Source organism: Neolamprologus brichardi, chromosome 14 (genome assembly GCF_056152115.1).
Source record: "Neolamprologus brichardi isolate AB-2024 chromosome 14, ASM5615211v1, whole genome shotgun sequence".
In the NCBI taxonomy this organism is placed as follows: domain Eukaryota; kingdom Metazoa; phylum Chordata; class Actinopteri; order Cichliformes; family Cichlidae; genus Neolamprologus; species Neolamprologus brichardi.
Genome location: NC_142117.1, coordinates 8,213,360 through 8,236,825, shown reverse-complemented (window position 1 = coordinate 8,236,825; position 23,466 = coordinate 8,213,360). Strand labels below are relative to the sequence as shown.

General features: G+C 44.2%; 1 protein-coding gene across 7 annotated transcripts; it reads left to right on the top strand.

Annotated features, from left to right (window-relative positions):
* Positions 1-22,053, top strand: fam131ab (family with sequence similarity 131 member Ab). 7 transcript variants are annotated; one of them, XM_006801167.3, is made up of 6 exons: positions 1-1,000; positions 5,112-5,251; positions 10,958-11,051; positions 11,140-11,322; positions 17,265-17,396; positions 19,169-22,053. In XM_006801167.3, the coding sequence occupies exons 1-6, from the start codon at positions 970-972 to the stop codon at positions 19,825-19,827; spliced, it is 1,239 nt and encodes a 412-aa protein (XP_006801230.1). In that variant the 5' UTR covers positions 1-969; the 3' UTR covers positions 19,828-22,053. The 7 variants fall into 7 exon arrangements, with proteins under 7 accessions (XP_006801230.1, XP_006801234.1, XP_006801233.1 ...); XM_006801171.3 differs by having other exon boundaries at positions 6-903; XM_006801173.3 differs by lacking the exon at positions 1-1,000 and adding an exon at positions 1,278-1,581.
* Positions 22,054-23,466: the final 1,413 nt, after the last annotated feature.

Below are 23,466 nucleotides of genomic sequence, written 5' to 3'. Positions count from 1 at the left end.
TTTCTCTCTCTTTTTTTTTTTAAATAGCTACTGTTATTGGACGTTTGCATTGCTACACCAACGTGCAGTCTGTGGTCATACAGACCCAACGCGACCTTTCCAACCCCAAGGCTGTAGGTGGAAAAGTGGGTTTTTGTCGCTCTCGTAACATCACAACCTGCGCCAGGCTTCACACTGTGCGCGTTCCCTATTTAGACCTGATGACATATGCAACACGTTCCAGATTTGCCATCGTGCTTCTTCCACAGACAACGAGACATGAAATCCTCATCTGACACCTTCCTCCTCCCGTGTGCGCGCTGCTAACTCCTCCCTCTCTTCCTCCCTCATGTTGGCTGGCATGTAAGGTGACACCAGCCAATCACGTCTCATTCCGCTTCTACTTCGAAGGCGGAAACTCAGATTTGGCCGTATATAAGCGGCCGAGCGTGGGATTTTTCTATCAATGTGTGTGCCTCCCAAGGTCCGTTCTGTGACGCGCGGGAATCTGTTTTGACAGCGTGGCGTGGCAGTGACCGAGCCGAGAGAACTCGACCCTCACAGCTGCCGGGCTGGGACTGAAACCCATGCCGCTGCTGCCAGACAGAGCGCTGTCCGCCCTCTGTGGTGCTGAACCTCAGGACCCGACCCTGCGACAGGTGACGTAGAGCTCGTCTAAGAGACTCAAGTGATAAAGAAGAAGAAGGAGAAGAAGAAAGCAACAGCAAAGCTGCACAAAGACTTTGTGTGTGTGGATTTGAAGCAGGTTAAAAACAGAAGAAAGTGAAAGCAGGGAGAGAAAGTGATGGCCAGACTCCCCCCCGCCCTCGGCGTCGCTGCAGCGGTGTGAGCACCGCAGCGCGCTGCCGCCTCGTACCGGAACCCAGCGGAGCCTCCGTAGGAGGAGAGTCAGAGATAAGTGAGGTACGCTCCGCGACTGTTAGGGGGGAACACATGTAATAGCTTGCGGTTCTACATGAAGCTGCAAATATGGGCTGTATCAGCTCCAAAGCGCCAGTTGGTAAGAAAGATTTTGAATTTGCTTTCATTCAAAAAACAAAGAAAGAGAAAAAGAAAGCACGCTGAATGAAGCCTGTTTATTATTTTTATTTGTTTTTTTCTTACGCTTATGTTTTTGCTGCAGCCTCTCGCAGGTACAGAGCGAATTTCGGGTGCTTGTACACGCACAGCATGCTGTGCCCGAGTCGCGGAGGCATATGATATTGCTGCTGAGTCATATGCACGCCAGTAAAGGAGCTTCAGTGTGCACACAGAGCGCTTTACATGGCTGGAATTTCAACTCTATCAGAGGTTAATGGCGCGTGTGAGCGCAGGACTGCGTTTCTGTGTGTGTGTGTGTGTGTGTGTTTGGATGGGGGGTGGGGGGCTAGAATCTGCAGCCTAAACATCGCGATGCTACGAGAGTTGCAAGAAGCTTTTGGGTGAGCACGCCAGTCAGAGACAGAGAAGACAAGCAGAGGTGCTCTTGACACCATCGAGGAAGAAACGGCGTTTCTTATAAATTTAACTTTAATTTCCTCTGATCCAAAGTCTGATCTGGACAAGATGGTTCTGACCGCGCTGAGCCAGTTCAGTTGTAAGGTAGGATGGCTTTTCTTTTCTCTTGTATACACGCGATCGCACACGCCACCCTGAAGAAAAATTCTTGATTTAAAAGGCAGCTTGTTTACTGGAATCAGGGTGATTTTCTTCTTGGCATTAAAGTCAAAATTTCTCTCTAAAGAAAGAAAGGAACTCAGGATCAGTCCATCTTGGGGCACATATGCAGCGGCGGGTCATTTGCTTGTTGCCAAGAAACAAGCTCCCTGTTTCCTCCACATCTATTCTGCTCTCACGCTTGTTTACACCTTTGCCGCAAGTGTCTCCCATCCGCTCGCCTGGCGGCTAAATGCTGCCCAGGGTTCTCTGTGCTACCCCCGACCTCTGATGCCCTCCAGCCCGCCACCACCTTTGTGTATTTATCCAACTGGGTTTCCCACTCTGTAGCCATTAATTTAAATCCGAACCCACCACCTATCCAACCATCGATCCTTCCGTCTCCGCACGTAAACAGACGCGGTGGTTGTTTTTCCTCCTTGTGATTCAGATGTTACAAAAAGCCGTTTAAACCCCGCTCTTTTTCATCTGCTGCACTCAGATGATTAGCAGTGGAAATGGTCACCCCCCGTCATTTGATGTCCCCTTGTCTACTTGTCGCGGAGTGCGTACTGACATGACATGCCCCCCCCCACCCCCACCCCACCCCCTTCTCCGGTCCCATTACCCCTCACACAGGTCTGCCGCCTACGTGCACACGGTGTTACCGCACATCCAGCAAAGAGTGCAGCTAAGACAGCAGCCACCTGTTTGCCTCTCACATTCACACTGTAGATAAACGTGTGTGACATCACACCGGTCTTGACCTAATTGTGTTGATGGGCTCATAAGTCTGTCAGAGAGCCCGAAGACACCAGAGAGGCGAAGAGAAAGAGAGGGAAAGATGCACGGTCGAGGTCTCTCTTTCTACAGTTTCCACGACAACGGAAAGTACGGTGGAAGAGAGGGAGAGAGAGAAGGAGAAGGAAGGAGACAGAGTGCGAGCAGAGACCTAGGAGCACAATTAACAGATAAATACAAATAAAAGCCGAGACTGCAGCTCTCGTTTGCTGTGACGGGGGAGAGGAGACACTGCTTGAGGCTGCCTTTTAGATAGATCACAGTCAAGGGAAGAAGATTAATTAAGATTAAAAAAGAGCAAATTAGGCCCACGCGGAGGAGAACGGTGAGCCCCCCTCATAAGAAATGCGCCACATGTTTTTAGTCTTATTCTTCACCCTAACCTACACCACCTGTGCTCTTTCCTTTCATTCAGACCCCAGTCCCATCCACCTTACCCGCAGTCATGGCCGTGCCCCAAACGTGAGCTTCTAAAGGCCGAAATGCTCTTAATCTTCCAGTGCCCACTTCATGGAAGCACTGAGAGGACTAGTGCTTCCAGTGGTGGAATGTAACGTGGTACAGTCACGTACAGTGTTAATGTGAGTTACATGTATTTATATGTTAGTCTGTTTACACCATTAATTTAAAGCTTTAGTTACTTTATTATCTGTGGTATTTTAAAGCTCTAATAGAAATCTACTGATACCTGAGGCTGTATTGTTAGAGAAAAGGCTGTCTCGCAGTATAAATGTAAGGTAAAATAGTGCGCATGGGCTTTAAGTGGTCCAAAAACTTTAGACCGTAAACGTCCCTATCACCAGTGTCTGTGGATCTGTTTTTTCTTCCATGCATTTCTGATCCACAGCCACGACTTAAACCGCAACCTTGATCTGACACGCGCGACGTGCCCAATGCAGGCTTGAAAGCAAAACGCATTTGTGAGTGTCTGTGCAATGTCGCTCAAACCAACCGTGCGGGTTTAAAGGCCAGCAAAGCTGATCAACAAACATCTCAGCCTGCGGGGCTCGGTTTCAGGCGCCGAGCGGCTTTTGCTGTCATGTGTATGTCAAATGCAAAAGAGTGAGGGTGCACAGCTTTCCACGCAGGCTCAAATGACCGTCTGGAACTCAATTGAAAACTACACAGAACACACGCACGTGCGCATCTTCCACTCCTCTGAACAATACTCGCATCGACTAAAGATGGCCTAGATTCAGCGATACAATACACCCCCACCCTCCTCCCCCCGATCGGGCATCCGATCTCATCACACCCAATTAAACAGCGCATATTGAATTCAGCAGGTGGGCAACATGAGCTCGGGGCGCTAAACTGCTGAAGTCCGGTGACTGATATCGGACTCAATATTTGAGATGGGCGCTGGCGACTAATCGAGCGAGTTGTTCTTTTCACGGGCAGTAACTAGAAACGCCTCCCCTGTAGCGAAGGGTCGGAAAGATGAGCTGGGCACTGACATTTAAAGGCCCGCCTCCTAATCGCGTTTGTGCAGAACTGATTTGGAGAGATTGGAGTGGGCTGGGGGCGTGCACGTGGACGTAGACGCTGAGCGATGCAAAGTTGGGGGGAGCTGTCCTGGTGCTGAAATGTTCCGCAGCGCCGCGTGCACACGAGCACCTTTGGTCCTACATGCCCCCCCATACACACATTCTCTGTCTGTGAGGTCACGGAGAGGGCAAGATGATGGAAAGGTTAAACGCGCCCAATCAAGCGGACAGTCACGTGTCTGCGGGCGGTTCCGTGACGTTTGCAACCAGAAGGTTGCTTGGTGACATTTGTCGGTTTGTTCGTGACGTAGCCGGCTGACGTAAAAAAAAATATGTTTTAAGAGCGGAACAAAACAAACGAGAAGACACGCTCCTTGGCTCCTGCTTTTTTAGTTTTGAATTTTATCAATTTCATTTTTTTTAATGTTCTCTGCTTCAGTCCTTCCGAAAAAGTAGACCCGACTTTACATCTAACAGGCCCGAGCTGCCGCCAGAACCGTACGTGTGCATGACATAGCATGGCTTTAAGTGCATGGAAATATATGCACCGCCCGCCTCTTGTTATCTTACTACATATAGCCTCAGAATGCGCTGCAATAAAGAAGCCCAACACTTGTATACATTACATATGGAGGAAAGCACTTACAGTAAATACGCCTTTAAGGCCTCAATTTAAATTTGTACTATTTAACATTCGGGTTTATTGTTATTACTTTTTAAAACTGCTCGTTATTTCAATTTTATTTTATTGTATTTAATGCAGCGTGTTTAGGAATTTGGTAGTTAAAGGGAAATTCGGTATTTTAATTTTTTTTCCGTTAAAACAAACAAACACGCAACGTTAGTGAGACGCGAACACCACATTACCTTATATGGTCATGACCCCTGAGCGCCCGACCTGTGGTCCCTCTGGAGGCATGACGTTGGCATGGTGACTGAAACTTTGAAACACACAAGCTTAGCTTAAGCCTTAAAACTCCAGTGCACTAAGAAGACAAAAAAAAAGCACGTTACGAATCATTAATTACACTTTATTTCCACGTTACTGTGGCTTTTGTCATAGTGTCACATTTTTGCTTATTATTTATGTCGCTATTCAACGCTTTACGGAGCAAGAATGCGGCGTGGAGCTGTTTTCTGACATGTTCATTTGATATAATCCTCACGTGGCTCTCTTCCTCCTGACAGTGGCGGTTGACGGTTCGTTGCGCGTGGACTGGAGCGCGGCAAGCTCCCTGTCTGACCTAGCGCTCCTGGAGAGCACGCGGACCTCCTTGGCGCGCAGGCTGATACTGACAGCACCTTTGGGCGCACTGGACTTCAGCGAGGTGCCCTTAATTCTCTCTTTATAATAGAAAAAAAAAAAAGGTTTTTGTGACATAACGACCCCGTGCAGTGTTTTCTGTTGGATAGCTCGGCTACAGTTCACGTTAGACATTTAAACACAGTTCTGAGTGCTTTCTAATGGGCACTAATGGCGATTCAAATGAAGACAACGTCACATTAAATGTAGTAGAAGCAGGGTGCAGCGCCGTTTAAAGAGACCAGGCCTACTCGTACAAAATGGACATGTAGCCTATGTGTTTAATTAGATTCAAAAGCTTTTATCGGCACCTTAATTTCTTTTGGAAAGTGGTTCTGCATTGACAGTAATAAGATTATTATAGACCATTTTCACAGGTGTAAGAAACAATGGCTCAAGTCTGCCAGTGAATCATAACAGTGAACTAGTGTGCACAGAAGCAGGATCTCCCCTAATTTGTCCAAATATCCACAGTATTGATACCAGTACTGGCATTGGTATCAGATTGATACTAACAAAGTAGGACTGAAATGGAAAAATATACCTCAGACATGCACTGTATGTTTTTGTGTTTACTGTCATGTCGCCTATACTACATTTAAACAACAGAAGTTGACCCAAGGGGCTGTAGAGATGGCACATTACTCGCCAGGTCTCCAAAAACCCAGTTTCAAAATACACTGAAAGCTGAAAGTTGTCTTGTTAATTTGTTATTATGGAAAGTAATCACAATCACAGTGATTTAGCGGTCGTTAAAATGTGTTCAAAATTTGCAAATTAATGATGAATCATCTCATAAATAATGTTACACTGTTCCCCCTATATACGCTGCTTTCATAAACTAAAGCTATCAGTATCAGTGTTGCTATCAGCATCAGTGTTGCTATCAGCAGTACTGGTCCTGTATTTACTTTGGATGTAGTCATGCAAGATGTAGCGGTGGTAATATAAACGCTCATATTTGACATTAAGTATTTCAGTAATCTCCTCTCTAATTGCGCTGATTTGTTATTTCTGTTCTAACAGGCAGTCATGTTATCTGATGCAGATTGTTAACAGGGTGAAAGGGCGGGCTGCTGCAAAAGTTCACGTGTTATTCTTTTATCTTCTGCCTTAAAAGGCTCACCTCTGGCAGCACAATTGTGGCTGAACACGTATGGTCTGGGCCAGTTTTAAGTAAACTGGTGGATTAAAACCTGCAGAAGCAACTATCAGATATGGCTGCATCTCCCCACATGAAGCGGAAAATGATTTCCTCAACCTTCCCTGCTCTGATAATTACCTTATTAATCAAGCCACCCAAGTCTGTAATGTGCATTTCAGCCTGGGCTTCTTTTCTCCTTTTTAGCTGTTGCTGATACTAACCAGCTGGTTTTCAACCGATTTTACAAGCCATTCAGGGTAATTAGTGGCTACTTCTTTCAAATTAGGAATTTTAAATGAAATCTCAGTGACGTGCAAGGTCCCTCACTCTGCACACGAGAGCTAGTACACTGAGAGCGCCGTTGCGCCGCATATGCCCAACTGGAGCATCTGCCTGGATGTTCATTTGAATTCCCAAGCCTACAGATGAACACATTTGCACATTTTAATCTGTATTTCTGATCTGACAATTGAAAATACAGGTGGACTCAAGGCTTGACATGCTCTCTCGCAAAACTAAAAAGCCTTGGGGGATGCCCTTGTGTGGCAGGCATATATTTTAGTCCAGCGGCTCTCTCTGAGAAGTTTTGCAAATATCATCTTGAATGTGAATCTACTAATCTATGTGACCCCGATGCTTTGACCTATCTAAAAGATTCCTATAAGGAACGACGAAGGGGTTCAGCTACAGCAAGCTACTTAATGCAACAGCAGTGAGAGTTAGCAGGCTCATAATTGGCTGAGAGATGACAAGAGTGATGATGAATCCACCTTGCCCAGTTTTGTCAGTGGATACCATCTGGGTGTGAATAAGAGGTGTCGCATAGAGCCAGCCAGGCACTGATTAGCGGCATCTAAGTGATCCATTACGAAATGCAGCCTCTCGCTCTTCATGGGCGGGCCTGATATTGAACATCGGAGACTGTGAGAGACAGCTTGGCTGGACTGCTGAGCTCAACACATCTATATTACAGAGGAAGTGCTCTAATGCTTCACATTTAACAGACCCTGCTTCAGCATCCTACATTTCTATTTAATGCTACAGCGTCTACTGTAAAAAGAAAGCAGAACGCCATGTGTGAGAGTCTCTAATCTGGCTGTCGGTTGGTGTTCTGAGTGTGTGACATCATTGGTGAATCACGCACGCAGACACGCCGGGAGGAATTGTTCCACGGTGACTGGTTGCCATAGAAATGTTCCCATTGTGGAAAAGTTAACAGACAGAGAGAGGGTGAGAAAAGAGGAAGACGGTAGAAACGTGGCGTGTCAAAATATTCAGGTTATTTTCCACAAGTGGAAACAGCGCTCTGTTCCACTAACAGCTCTGAGGGCTTGAATTCTCAACTTTTTTTTTGTCATGTATGGGTGAGAGAAGAAGGAGTTGACATTTGGTAAACAAGAACAGGGTAATTGACTCAATTGGCCAGTACAATGGTACAAGTTAGATTTCTGCCGTGACGGGACCTCAATTAGCCCATAAAACAGAAGCTATGGCTGTAAAATGCTTCTCTGCCAGGCTTATTGGAAAACCTGGGGCATTGTTTTATGTTATTCTGTGGCTGTGTCACTGCAGACCAGTGAAATAGGTAAGCCTAATAATCCACTTTAGGTTCTTAATCACAGGTACAATAGCAAATGCAGCACATTCCAGTATTTCCCCACAGATTTAGATTCTATTTGTGGTGAATAAACAATACCATTTGTAAGGCTCTCCTCTGCAAAAAATTGAATTTCCAAGTATTTTGTGACAGATATTGGGTTCAATTCCACCATCTTGTACTGCAGCTGTCAGCGGTAGCCCTAGTTCTGCCCTGTGAACCGCTTTTAGACCTGCTGCAGGTTCTGGTAAGAGTGGCCCTCCAGCTCTCAGCACAGGCAAAGAAGAACTCCTTTCACAAACTGCAGTCCAAGATGGTGGAGTTGGAATCCCAGATCCTGACGGAGGAGCTGAAAGATATCCAGGGCCACCGCAATAACAAGCCCGGCAGGACAAGAAGAGCTGGTTTAACAGCAACAGAACTTTCAAAATAAGAGCACAGGATTCTCCACTGGTAAATCAGTCAATCACAGATGGCACCGTTATTTCAAATAGATTGAAAAAAATTGTGTTAGCAAATGTACTTTGGTGGCAGTTATTCGATATATGTATGGCAACGGCTACAGTTTTTTAATGGAGTGACAATCTTTGTATAAAATTTAATAAGAAAAAACTAAATAAAAATAAAGGAATCAAACCTCAAAGTATGCTTTTATCTCAGTGCGCAGGCTTTCAGGTGATGCAGTTAAAGAGGCACTGATAATGCAAGTTGCTCTGATGAGTCCGCTGCATTTTTCTCTGTGCTGTCTCCAGGCCACGGCTCACACAGACAGCACTTAACCAATGATTTAAAAGCCAAAGGTGAACCTGAGCAGCCTCTTTGCTGCTGGCAATCAGTAGACCATGAGGTTTAATGGATTCTGATGTGATGTGTGTACGTGCGTATTTGCACTGTTGTTCTTACAGGAGCCAGTACACTGACCTGCAGACATGAAACTTTAAAATGAAGGATTTTGGCATTAAAACTCAGTCGGTTGTATTTAAAATATCTGAGGTATAAAAATGTGTGCTACGTTGCACTGAATAAAGATTCTGCACAGCAGTCTTGAGCACCCTGTCTGCTCTGAGTACGGTTCATGTCTTCGTGTTCACTCTGCTGTTCAGTGGGGCAGTGGGGGAGCAGGGAGGGAGGGAGTCGGTGGAGGAGCAGAGTCGGCAGTCAGCATGATGATGCTCTAGCAGAGATCTTGTACCCATGTTTTTCAAAAGCTTGTGTTCTTTATCAGAATAAGAAAAAGCGCATCGTGTTGGGGTAGTGATATCCCCCTGAAATCATCATGGAATATTCCACTGAAAAAAAACAAGCTGTGAAATGAAGTTTAGATTCATGAGGCAGGGTTAGACATGAGTTCTTGAGATGGATTTTCTCCAATGATGTATAAAATCCTCCCATGTTAGACTTTCTCAGAGCAGCTGTTTGAAAGCAAATAAGATATTATTTATGGGTCGTTTCTGATTTCCAATTAAAGCCCAACATCATATGTTATTCTAGAGCTCCTTGACGCTATGCATCACATCTCCTCCAGATTATCCTCCCTCCGATCTGTGAGCAGCTCTGCGACACAGGAGGATTAGCACGTCTTGAGTGTGGGATCCCCTCTGCCGTGACAGCGCCCCTCTGACAGATAGTTTTGTCGTTCATTTATTCAGGCTGCTGTTTTGTTGCGGTTAAGTGGACTTGACACGACAAGGTCAGGGTGAAGCTCCTGTGTTGAGCTAACTTCATCACCAGTGTTTGTTGCACATCAGATGCGGCCTGCATAGACTGGTGACTCACTGCAACAAGGAAGGGAAATATGGCTTTCATAGTAGGTCAAGTTGTCCAGTGCTGTTCCTTTAGATGATTGAAACTAGAGCATCAGACGGCTCCATTGTGAGTCACAGTGGGATTGGAGACAACCTGTACCTGTTGAGATCCTCTTCAGCCTTTTACAAAAGAAATCATCAAATTGCTCAGTCAGCCAAGTGTGTTGACCCATATCAAGTAACAACGTGGGAGCATTAGCTCAGCATGCAGCCCTTGCTGCTGACGTGCTCCCACGTGAGTACAGGCCGTGCTATAAAAAGTTAGCAGACAAAGGAACTCGTCAACACCTGATACTCCCTCTGTGGTTTGAGTTTACAGAGCAGACAGATTTGACTGACGACGGGGTGGAGGGAGGAAGGTCTTCAGTCTGGTTCTCTTAGTTCTCTATGGGGAAATTACCTGTCTACACACACACACACACACACACACACACACACACACACACACACACACACACACACACACACACACACACACACACACACATTTAAACAGACAGAATTTTAACTATGTCAAAAAAAATAAAAATCTACCCGACAGAGTTGATGCCACTGGAGGGATTCACTTGGGTAACAGCTGTTTGGAGATAATCTGTAAATAAATATGAGTGAAACACATAGAAATGCTCCATTTCCTCAACCATCTCCGTTCTTGCAGCCGCACAGCTAAATCCTCCATTGTATCTTGAGAAGCATCTTCTCAGTTACCTGAACTATTAGTTTGCTAATTAGCCAGCAGGCAAAACCACTAAAGCTAACGTGAGTGCAACCAAGCATCAAGTATTTTTCTGCAACTTCTGTTTCAGCCCTTCAACGTGAAACACTATGCTCATCCAGAGTGCTTAAATAGGACATTTAACTTGCTATTGCGTGCTACATAAGTCGGTTAAACATAAGCACAGTCCAGCTTTGGAGTAACTGCTGTACATTATTGATGGTGTGCAGCGTGCAACTCGTTAAAACACAGATTAAAGTGTGTAAAGAGAAAATTCTTCAGTTCACAAAGGCTTGTAGTAGTACTCTGTACTCTGAATCCAGGAGTTCCTTCTCCATCAAAAGGCAGCACTGTGTTTTCTCCTGTGACTCATAGCAGGATGTATTCAGAGCTGGCTCACATTCACGCTGAGCTACTGTATGAGTTTTCACTCACTCTTATTTTTTTTCTTTTCTTTTCTGCCGTTTCAGGTGAATGTTGACGACACCATTGAAATGTTACCAAAATCAAGAAGAGCTCTCACTATTCAAGAGATTGCTGCGTTAGCACGATCCTCCCTGCACGGTGAGTGCTGCATGATATCGTACATGGTGAAAACACCTGATCGTTGCGAGGTCATGTTGCAGTCTAATCCTTGATATTTGGCATATAGGTATTTCCCAGGTGGTCAAGGACCATGTGACGAAGCCTACAGCCATGGCACAGGGCAGAGTAGCCCATCTAATAGAGTGGAAAGGCTGGTGCAAGCCTATAGACACTACAGCGGCCCTGGAATCAGACTTCAACTCCTATTCTGACCTCACTGAAGGAGAGCAGGAGGCACGCTTTGCTGCTGGTAAGATTTTGTGTTTCTTATAATGTATTGTAAAAAGTTATAGAGAGTGTTTGCATAGGCACTGGTAACAAACTGAAACAATGACTTAAGGCAAGAGGGCATATGAAAACGTCATGATGAAGCATTAGTTACACAAGAAACCATAATAAGAGTAAATGTAGGCTAATTTAACAGCAAACTCATGACCACTATATTAATGGCATATCAGTTTTGTATGCTCATGAACTTCAATAAATCACTGCAGGTACAATTTAGCATTAAACAAGACCTGTTCACAGAAACATCAACCCCAATCAGCTGATGGCTGGTTAGTACTCAGATCTCATATGTCACAGCTATTTAAGCTTAATAGGGCGATCGTGGCTCAAGAGTTGGGAGTTCGCCTTGTAATCGGAAGGTTGCCGGTTCGAGCCCCGGCTCGGACAGTCTCGGTCGTTGTGTCCTTGGGCAAGACACTTCACCTACCGCCTACTGGTGTTGGCCAGAAGGGCCGATGGCGTGATATGGCAGCCTCGCTTCTGTCAGTCTGCCCCAGGGCAGCTGTGGCTACAACTGTAGCTTGCCTCCACCAGTGTGTGAATGTGAGAGTGAATGGGTGGATGACTGGACGTGTAAAAGCGCTTTGGGGTCCCTAGGCGGGACTAGTAAAAGCGCTATACAAATACAGGCCATTTACCATTTACCATTTAAGCTGCTTCAGCCTACATCCTGTGCAAGCGCTTTTGCAACCCACCTCCACCCCAGCACTTCCATCTAATGCTGTGTCAAACACAACATTGTCACTGTTAGTGTGATCAGGTAAACATGGGGAAAGGAGGTAATCTCTTGCCTGAGTTACACACGTTAATAATATCATTGCGGCACCGATTGCTGATTGCAACACGTGAAGGAAGAGTGGTTTGTGGCTGGATCTCAAACAGGATTAAATCAGCCACACTGTACAGTGGATGTGGGCAGATTGATCTGAAAAACAATAGTATTGATACCAACACAGGTATTTGTGTCAGATCACGACTAGCATGTTAGTATTAATACTTTCCTTCTGTCCTCCAAGTGCAATTTTTAGTTCACTGAAATTGCATTAAACTGTCACATCTATTTTATTTTATAGCCTATTGCACATTTAAACAACTGACGTTGACCCAATGTAAACATTCAAGGTCTCCAAAAAAAATGAATTTTCAAAATGCATGATAAAATGACAGGTGTACTTTGTTGTGTACTAATCACAATTGCTGTAATTGCAGTAAATCACAGTGATTTAGTGGTCATTAAAATGTGTTTAAAATGTACAAATTAGTGAAGCTTGAGCTCATAAATACTGACACATTGCTCTCCACTATATAAGCTGCCTTTATAGGTTAAAAGTATCTGTATCTGTATTGGTTTTGGCAGTGCTGCTCCCATATTTGCTTGGTATCAGATGAACAACAAAGAGCTGCAGTACTGCACAGCACTGCTGTATAATGAGACGGGCAATGTGGCGATAAATTCCCTGACTTCTAAAAGTTGAATCAAAACACAAGAGCTTACAGTTTTGTGCACTTTAGCTGTTTGTAATGCAGAGTTCAGCCCGAGCTGAGATAACTCTAATGACATAACCGCGGTTAAGATGTTATTTTCCTTATGTCGAGTAGGTAAGTAGAGCTTTCCTGGAACAGCCTGATTGTTTTTCCACGGCCAGTCACACCTGCCTTCCTAATTTGAATATTGAGATGTAATCACAAAGCAGGCAAAACTGAGACAACAAGAACACTCATTAATACCAGGTGTAAATACAAGGAGGCTCTAATGTCATTGGTCAGGTAAGATATCCAGACACTGATCACATGTTAGCATTTGTTGTCTTTAACTCTTCTCCTCCTCTCATGTTCCTCTGAGAGAGAGCGCACTCACCACAGCTCATCTGTCTCCTCTTTCTTTCCCTGACTCCCTTCATCTTTGCCTACTCTTTCACTCACTCTTGTCCCCTGTATTTATTCTCTTATCCTATTCGCTGTCCGTTCTTTAAATGTTTCTCCCCCTGACCTCTGTTTCTCTTACCTCTTTTCCATCTTTTTCACCCTGCCCCTCCTGCCCACTCTCCCTCTATTCTTTTGCTCGCTCCCTGCAATGCAGACTCTCAAGGTTAATTTGCACAGTGAGGTTTTGCTCCCGGCTAGTGGCACCGCAACAGAGCGATTTTCTTCTGTGCCTCCTCTGTTCTGCCTTCTTTTTTTCTGTCCTCTTTAACTGTTTACTCATCCGTCTTGTCTTTGTGATCTCATGGTCTTGTGTGTACGTGTATTGATGAGGCACCTAAATGTGCATTACATCCATACATAAGATCAACACACTATCAGGACTAAACCTGTACTCTTTGTATATAGTACTATTTATATAGTTCAAACAGTACTATATTTGTATAGTATTAGTTGATCCTGGTCAGCTAACTGTAATACATACCAGAGAGTGGGTTTTTTTTGCTTTGTTTTAAACGGTAGATAACAGCATGTAAACATAAAAGCTTCAAATCATTTCATTTCATTCATTTCTTTGTTTCTGTGTTACAGTTGGAAGCAGTGGGGGTAGTTGTTGGAGAGATATTACTACACATTGTACTCCTCTTCATCTCAGGGAGCCGCCACTTGTGCTGACTCTCTTTATTTGTTTATCAAGTTTCACCTTGTAGGCTGTTATGGTGCTACTGTGGGTGACTGGAGACACTGTGTGAATGTCAGCAAGTGTGTTAATGCATTAAGCAGGCATGTGCGAATGTGTTAAGTGAGCATTTGGTGGGCTTAGTGCGTATTTGAGCTAGTTACTCTAGAACACACTGGTGTTTGTGAATATACTTCTGTGTATGTGTGTAGGAGGCGTGCTGAGAATTGAAAGAGCTGCTGGGGTTGTCCTTTCGATAGACTGACTTCTGCCAGCATGCTCAGACACACACACACACACACACACACACACACACACACACACACACACAGGCACATTCACATTCATGAATTCTTTGCAGGTAATCCTGCAGAGTATCTCCATACTCACACGTGCCTAGAATATCATCATGTGGCAAACTATGTATGTGTTCATTACAGTGAGTCCTGACCAGTTTCTGTTGCCCTGCTAAGCAGCAGCACTGTAGCTGCATGGCCAGATTTATATTACGCCAACGAGGTGAAGTTACATTATGAAAGGTTATGCTATGTCATGTTACGCTATACTATGTTATGTTACTCTATGCTATTGTTCTTTGTTATGCTATTTTCCATTATGTTATGCTTTATTAAGCTACACATTGCAAGTTACGCTATACTACGCTACGCTATGTGTCGTGTCCAAATTCATGGGCTGCATCCTCCTGAGGACCCGGCCTTCGCGGTCTACGTGGGCCGGGTCCTCAGAAGGTCCGGTAGGCCGGAAGTAAACGGCTGGGGAAATTGGACGGTCTAGCCTTCTGATTAGCGTCAGCGCTGTCTCGGTGGAGTTTACTCGGCCGTCTGCTCCTTGCTGTCACTGGCGTAAATTCTCGACCGTCTCACACTTCTGTTTAATCAGTTTTCTGTTTGATGTTTATTTAGCTGTGTAAAAATTAATAAAGGGGGGTTAATAAAGTTTTATTTTATCTAATCTAATAACTTTAATCTCAGCCAAACCGATTTACTCACGAACAAATAAAACACTGAAAAAAGCCCAACAACAACATTTTTAGATAGTCTAAGTGACTTATATATTAAGTTTAACCTGAGTAGCGAAACTCCGCGGTGATCTGAAAATGATGTGCCGGGAGTTGTGCCGTTCTCTGCGGCTTCAGTGACCCTCGAGCTCCCGGCTTGCTATCGAGCTGGTGGGTAGCAGATGCTCCGAAAACGTCGAAGCACTTTTGCAAATATGCGATATCTTGATAAACCGAGCAGATATTTGATGTTTACACAGCTACTTTCTCGCCTGAAAATATGTTAAAAGTTTATTTTGTGACCCAGAAAGATTAGTAAGCGTAATTTCAAAACTTAGTAGTGGCCGCCATTATTGGAAACTGGAGTTTGGCTGGGCCGCGCTATGAATTCTGGGATATGATAGGCCACGAAGGACACACCCGACCCATCCTTCAAATTCGGGGAAAAGGACGACGCATTTGTCGGCTGCATTCGGAGGAGTCTACGAATTTGGACAGCCTTCGGCGCGTCGCTGTGACGTAATCGGTCTACAAATGCGGCCTCAGGAGGAAGCAGCCCATGAATTTGGACACTATGCTATTATTCCTTGTTACGTTATGTTACTCTGTGCTACGTTACCCTGTGCTATGCTACGTTGTAAAGTGCTTCACCTATTGTAATGCTACCCTGTGGTACCCTCCATGACACTACTTTGCTACAAAATGTAGTTTTTTTTAAAACTACATTTAATAATTAATAATTTGTTTTACTTTCCTGTTGTCAGTTTACTTTAGCATCTTGAATTATACTCAGATTTTCAAAAGACAAATTATAATTAATTAGATAATTAATAATAAATGTAATTATAACATTTAATAATTCTCATTATGAATAAAAAATGAATAATATTTTATATAATTTTGTACTAATTTTCTTTAACTTATTTATATTTTGATTTCTTATAGTTCATTTTACTTTATATTTTTGTTTTTAGTTAAACACATGTCTTTTTTTTACCTTATAGATATTTTGTGAAATACTATTTTTATTGATCTGAACTAAATGTTTACTTTTCTTATTAAAGTTATTTTATTATTGTAGCTTGTATTTAATGCTTGCTTAAAGGAATTATAAAAAGACTTTGAAAGGAGAAGTAAAGAGCAGCCCACACTATTTCTATTGCTGGTACATGTGCCAGTGTTTGTGAGGACGTTCAGGGCCAAGTTACAGTGAAAGATGAATGAGATCATCGATCTTTCTCTGTGGGAGACAACGCACAAATACTGAGCATTGAGCAGGGAGAAAGAGAGTCAGAGAGACACGAGGTGATGGAGACAAAGGAGACAGAAATTCTAATAAGGAGAGAGGGGCAGGCAAGATTGCGCTATGAAAGACAATCGAACAGTAGTCATGAGCAGGCCAGTGGATAGTGTTTTATCAAGAAAGACATTTGTAAGAAAGGTATGACGAGAGTGGGCAGAGACATGATGAGGAAAACAGAGAAAGGGCTTTCTGATTGGTCAGCTTCTGATGATGATAACGGGTGACTGGTCACTTGGTTCTTATAGCTTACTGGTTCTGGCACTTGCTGAGTCACATCAACAACCAACTGAAACACACACACGCACACACACACAATACTAAAGAGTTTAAGAATGTAACAATGTAAATGTAAGCACGTTTAACTTTAGTACACGTGAAAAACAAAAGGCTAGCTAGCTAGCTTTTGCATTGACATTGGTGCTAACAGTTGATCAGTTTATCCTGGCTAAAAATTCTCTACTGGTGCCAGCTTAGTGGATCATGTACAGCCGTCTGCCATCATGACTATGCATTAAATGCATCATGACATGCGTGTCATATTTTCTTATTTTATAAAGAAATGTTATCATTGTCATTTCAATAAAAATGTCAGTGCTGATCAATAATGGATCTTTCCTGCTATTATGAGAGGCAAACACATTTAGCCAGTGCTAGACGCTCATCTTTGTGCTTCTTCCAACTCACTGTCTCCTCGGCACTGGAAGGAATGCAACCTGCATAACAACACTGTCACACACTCTGTGACATCTGTTTGAAGTGCACGAGCTAAATGGCTGCCGAACAGCATTTACTGCAAAAGGAGAACAGTCTGTGTCCCTTCTTATTCTGCGCCGTGTGCTTTGTTGCTCGGTCAGACCTGCCAATTAAAATCAGCTACATGACGTGGAGGCTCACTGCCTTGCTGCTTCTTCTTGTTACTATGCCAATCATGTCATAGCTTGTGTGCATGTGTAGCTCATGCGTGTCCGTGTGCGTTTGCAGGTGTGGCGGAGCAGTTTGCCATCGCAGAGGCTAAGCTGAGGGCCTGGTCCTCCGTGGATGGCGACGAGTCCAATGATGACTCATATGATGAAGACTATCTGCCTGCGAATGAGCCCACCACACAGAGCACAGGTAAGCACCCACACAGACACCAAATCACTAAATCACATTTACTTCCTTCATATTGTGCACTTCCTCCCTAATACCCTATTACACACCCTCTTCCTCACTCCCCCCCTTCGTTGTCTCTGTGTCTTTCATTGTCCCAGTGCCCTAGTTTTCATCCTCTCCAGACAATTTTTTTGGTTCCTTGGTGCAATTTGATATCCCTCCTGCATGTTTAATATCATTTCCTTTGCAGCAGAGACAGTGTCTGTGTGAGGATGGTGTGTGAGCGGGTTATAAATACACAGAGTGCATCTGACCAAGGCAGTGTGTACGTGCATGCTCGTGTTCACCACAGCTTTCATCTTGATTACACGGAACCACCAATAACCCGTACTGCAGCTAATAAGGTTCACCTCATTCTTGCATCTATGTCTTCATATGCTCATCAATGCTTTCTTACCTCGGGGCAAAGACCATTCAGTGAAGACAGCTCCACATGTGCAAACCTGTTTGTGATATTAATCAGCTCGTGAAATGGGATCTGAGTTTGTGACACTGTGAAACCGACTTCTTCATTTTACTGTTGCATAGATCCCGACCTCCACTGCTTCCACAGTGATTCCACTCAAATCACATTTTGTCATCCTTATAATGCCATGTTAGTATTTCTACTAAAAATATTTGCAGGACATTGCATGGCTTTATTTAAAGAGTAACTTTTTAACATTTTTAAACTCAGGCGCTTTTTAAACTCTGTGCATTGAGTAGCTTCTAACATGAGAACGCTGGTGTTTAAACTTCCTGTGTCTTTTTAGCAGTAAACTCTGAAACATGAGTTTGTTTAAAAGGCACTCTATGGAGATAAATACATGTTCAGTAAAATGCATATGTGTTTGGTAACACACACACAACCCCCCCCCCCCCCCCCCCCCCCCCAATAATTAATAGAGAGTAAATTCATAGTTAATTAAACTTCATTTCATTATTTTTCTACTCTGAGATTATAGTAAAGCTTACTGTGATTGTCATTGAAAAGTTGCAGTGCTTAAGTTTATCATCATCAAATTATAAACTGTTTTTTGGTTGTCTAATACAAAACTGTAACTTGTGTTTTTGAAAGTACTTAAGTTGGCAGGGAGCGTGGCATTTAGAATAAATGACAAGAAAATAAACCTCAAGGCAGCAGTTTATATCCCATTATACCCAGTGCTTAGTTTTAACTTTTTAATTTTATTTATGCATTTATTTGTTACTTTTGTTGCAGTTTATTTAGTTGAAGTGGGCGGATTGAGCCAAATATTGATAGTATCGATACTAAAGCTGCTACTGGTATCGGATCGATATTAGCACAAACAGATCAATACTTTACTTCTATCCTCTAGTTTCAGTATATAATATAATATAATATAATATAATATAATATAATATAATATGATATAATATAATATAATATAATATAATCATATTATTTATTACATACCCTGAGGACGTAATACTACCGTTATTGCCATTTTAGTGTGTACTCTCAATCTAGAGTTTATGGTATGTCATCATGATATTTTAAAACAAAGAAACACAAAAAATTAAGACACAAATAAAAATTTATGACAAAATGACAAAACTACAATAGCTCCTGAGTGCCTCTAGTGGTAAACGTCTCCATAGGGTTCCTTTAAATGAGGAAAAAAATAGATTTGATTCTGCAGTCAGTCACAAAAACCAACTGAAAATGTTATCTTATTGCTGTTCTTCTTCCTTCAGGACTTCATGCTTACAGTCTGTGTCATTCCCTCTAGATGTGCCATCTTATCCTCCCTACTTGAAGGACCTGATCCACAGTCAGCTTTGCCAACATCTCGGCTTCCGAAGCCCCTGTTGCGAGAGTCGAGGTGGAGGTGTAGAGGGAGGCGGCAGTGGAGAGCCCTCCCCTACGGCAGGCTCTCCTGACACCCTGTGCTCCAGCCTCTGCAGCCTGGATGAGCAGCACCCACTGCTGCGCGACCTGGGAGGCCACCGCGGCACCCACTCCTACAGCAACGCCGCAGAGCTTGCTGCAAAGATCCTGTCGGCGCTGCACGGACGGGAGGAGCTGCTCCTCGCCCGACTTCAGAGGGTGGGGCAGAGCGGGCCTGGCGGGGGAGACTGTGGCTTCCAAAGCCTGGGAGTGGTAGGGCGGGGCATCAGGCCCTGTGGGGGTCAGGACTCGCCTTGCTACTCAATGTCTTATTCTGACACGTACCTGTCACCAGGTGAGGACGACGACACCCCCTGCAAGGACTATGACAGCACCGTGTGCCAGGTGGAGGCGGAGCGCAACGGGGTGGAATACCCGCCCGACTACGACCCTCGCAGGAGGGTGTCCGACGTGGCCTCCTCTGGTGTCGTTTCTCTGGATGAGGAGGACGAAGAGGAGGAGGAGGAAGAAGAGAGGGCAGGAGAGCCAAACAACCAGTGACTGCTCTCTTCTCGCCTCAGTGTTGAATCCCTCCACACCCTCCGAAAGACTCCCTCGCCCCCTTCATGGCATCTGAAAAATGTCACCCTCTGAGCATGTTTTCTGTCTCTCCTTGGACCGATTAAATCATCCGTCTTTGCCTTACTTGCAGCATTTCCTCATAACTGCTTTGTCCTCATCCCACGTCTCCCGTCAGTTTTCCTTTGAAGGCGTCCAAACAATCCTTTTTCTTATCAATGTGAAAGCGGCGAGTGTGCTGGACTTGCTGAAGCAGCCCAGCGACCGACTCGTGGGTATGACGCTCACAGTTTTCGGCTCTGTTCTGTACCTGCGAAGCAAACAGACGCCGCTCCGAGGCACACAGAATGACTGAGAGTCCAAAACTCTGACTTACTATTTGCATGTTTCTTGCAAGTGCTGAAATCATTGGGCTGACCCGGTCTTGAGCACGATTTGTAATCTCAGCTGTTCTGTATAACCCCCCTCCCTCCCTGCCCATCTCCCCCCTCCCACCTCAGCGTCTCCCACAGGAGGGCAGGTTGACATTGCATCCTGGGACCTGCCCTTCCTCCCTCCCCCTAAACCCTCCTCCTTTGCAAGAGACTAAATAGCATCCTTTTTGGGCATGGCTTGCTGAGTATGCCAAACTATTTAACCCTGTCACTACCAATTATGAGCAAATGCTGGGAATGTCTTCAAAGTGACAGGACATAGTATGTATTTTAAAATAACAAAGTTAAAAAAAAAAACTAACAAACAAACAAATTTGTCACAGATGATATGACAGAAATGATATGTTTTTATTGTACTAGTTTTCTATCACTCAAACAGTCGTTGTTCATATTATTCCAAACGTCATTATGATGGGCATCCGCCATAATGATCAGCTTTGGCTTCTGGATATTTTGAGTGATTCTGTGGATTCCTGCAGGGAAAACACAAGAATTTTGGCAGTCCTGAAGTGGCTGTGGGTGTTCAGCAGGAAGCCACGCAGTCTTAAACAGACAGATATGTTTTTTTGTTTTTTCCTCTGTGAAGCGATAAGTTGCATTGGAGATTTTTCTATATTTTTGTATGCGTTGTCTTGCTTTGATCTCTTCGCCTATGCGGCGTGCCAGTGTATGTGGTTTTTTGCACGAAGCTAACGTGGCTGTAGATTTCTCCTTTTCTTTGTTATCACTGTGTGATATAGTCTACTGGGAAACAAACAAACAAAAAAACATTCAAATGTGAACAAAAAAAAAAAAATTCAAAAGAGGATACTGTGATACAGTTTGTTATCGCCATTTGTCATGATCGTGAAGAGCTTGTTTTTTTTCCCTCCCTTCCTCCTTTTTTTCTTTCCAAAAACGCTCTTCGCTCTCTTCTCTCATGCTGACTCTCAGAAAGCTTTGCCTTTTATTCTCGACTTTCTCTTCTTTTTCTACGATGCTTGGCAAAAGGGCATGTTTATGTGACACGTTGCAGAATCTCCTGTCTCCATTGTGACGTCAGGAGTCCTGTTGAGGTTCTCCCAGAGGGACTGTCATTCATACAACTCAGGAAATCCCATCGGACCAGAGCATCGATGCATCCCGCCCCCGCTCGCATCACACCGCTCAGCTCTCATCCTCCGCCTGCTCGCGTGTGTGTGTGTGTGTGTGTGTGTGCTTTGTATGTGAGAAAAAGCCCGGTGCGCATACTCATTTTCTACAAATAATTAAAGCACAGAATCAGTCCCCACATCCCTTAATTTATTTTGATCGACTGTTTAGAAAAGCCTCACTGTGCTACTCTGTAAGTTTTTGCACAGGTGTGTGGGTGTGTTATTGTGTGTATGTGTGTCTGTATTGTAAGATGTCAGCAAGCACTTTAAGCTTGCACCGTATATTCATTCCAAAATCCCTTCAATGCAGCAATTCCCTTTAAAACAGTGTCTGGTGTAGCTGGGAGCTGGACAGAGGTTTGACTTCTACCAGTGTGGGAGATTAAAAAAAACAAAAGGTGCATAAAATTAAAAAAAAAAATTAAGCAAAAAGTGTCGATAAAGCTAAATCGTCTGAATTCTGATCAAAACTATGTGAATATGAGGAGCGTTTGAAAAGATTGTGACAACTCAGGGGGAACCATTGAAGCTGTGCCTTTCATTTGACCTCCCATGTTTCATCATCATCGCCATAATCAAATCTACGATGTCACTCAGGCCGTAGCTTGGCCTCCTTCCCCCCTTTGCTAAAAAAAAAACAATAGGAGTGAGAGCAGAGTAAAAATCCTGAGTTGGAGTCGGACGGCGAGAGCAAAGATCCTGTTGCGTCTCCTCTGTGTCCGCCTGCTGTAGCTGGAGGTTACAGCCGGCCCATTTACGTCATTGTCCTTTTGGTTGACATTAAAAGCTGGGCGATGCTGGCAAAGCGAGGTTGTGCTTTTGTCTGGGTGTCGTGACGCGAGTGTGCCATTGTCCACCCCCCACCCTGAAACCCCCTCCTTTTTTCCTCTATTTATCTTCTCACTTTGTCCACCACTGTGCACGCGTCTCCACCTTCCATCTGTGTGTGGCTGTGTGTGTGTGAGACTGAAGGTGATGCATTTTTCATTCACCCAGCTGTCTTATTCTGTCTCACACAGATCCACACAAGTGTGTTTTATTATTAGAGACTTCAGTCATTAACCTTTTCCCGTGTAGAAGTGGCATTTTTCTGGATTTCTTCATCTTTTCTGTCCTCCTGGGAGTGTTTTGTCCATATAAAAAGTAAAAAATAGCAGATTTCCCACTGACACGCACGCAGACAGCCTGATGAATGTGTCCCGTTTCCATCCTGCTGTAGCCGTCCTGTCATTTCCTGTCTCCTCTCCTCCCACCTTTCTTTTGTCCCTTTCCCCCCCTCCCCATTCTCTCTCTCGCCCTGCATCTATCCCCACAGGGGTCTCATTACGTAACTAAGAGGACATCTGAGTGCCACCTTTGCCGACAGGCAATTAGCTAGTGATTATAAAACCGCCTGGTGATCAGGAGATGCGTGTCTCTCCTGTCTATCGTTTTCCCCTTCACTCTGTCGTCACCCTCCCTCCACTGCCTCTCCTCACCACCACCACCACCTGTTTTCTAAGTGACATCTTTCCAGGTTGGCTGTCCCAGAAAACTCCTCACAGTTTTTTTTTTACTTCCACGGTCTCTGTTTTGAAGTGAACAATATTTTGTGGGCCACTAACAAAAGACCACCCTGCTGTCTCTGAGTCTGACAGATGTCTTTGCAGTGAAACATATTCCTTTGTGTGTGTGTGTGTGTGTCTGGGCAGTGTGTTTTCGTTTGTTGCTTCAGGCAAGCACTGACATTGGATACTTATTAGAGAGAAGTGTTCCAGATTCTGTGTGTACGTGTGTGATAGTGACGGGAGAACCCAGCGCTATAAAAAGACATCAAAACATCTGTTGGACAGTGTCAACGCAGGGGAGGGGAGGTGTATGAATATTCAGTTGGCGTTGGTGCCCCTGTCCCCTTATAACCTACTTACCATTTTAGAGCAAAGCTGAAGGGCCTGGGGACGGATCTCTTTCTCTCCACGCCACAGCCCCACCCGCCTGTGGATATCAGGACGAGAGCTGCAAACACAAGAGCGTGAAAAGTGCTGCAGGAACAAAGAGAGTGGAATCTTCCCAGG

Coding starts and splice junctions, on each gene's coding strand:
- fam131ab (XM_006801167.3), top strand. CDS start 970: ATGGGCTGTATCAGCTCCAAAGCGCCAGTTG. Junction 5,252..10,957: donor GCGCACTGGACTTCAGCGAG/GTGCCCTTAATT, acceptor CTGCCGTTTCAG/GTGAATGTTGACGACACCAT. Junction 11,323..17,264: donor GGAGGCACGCTTTGCTGCTG/GTAAGATTTTGT, acceptor GTGCGTTTGCAG/GTGTGGCGGAGCAGTTTGCC.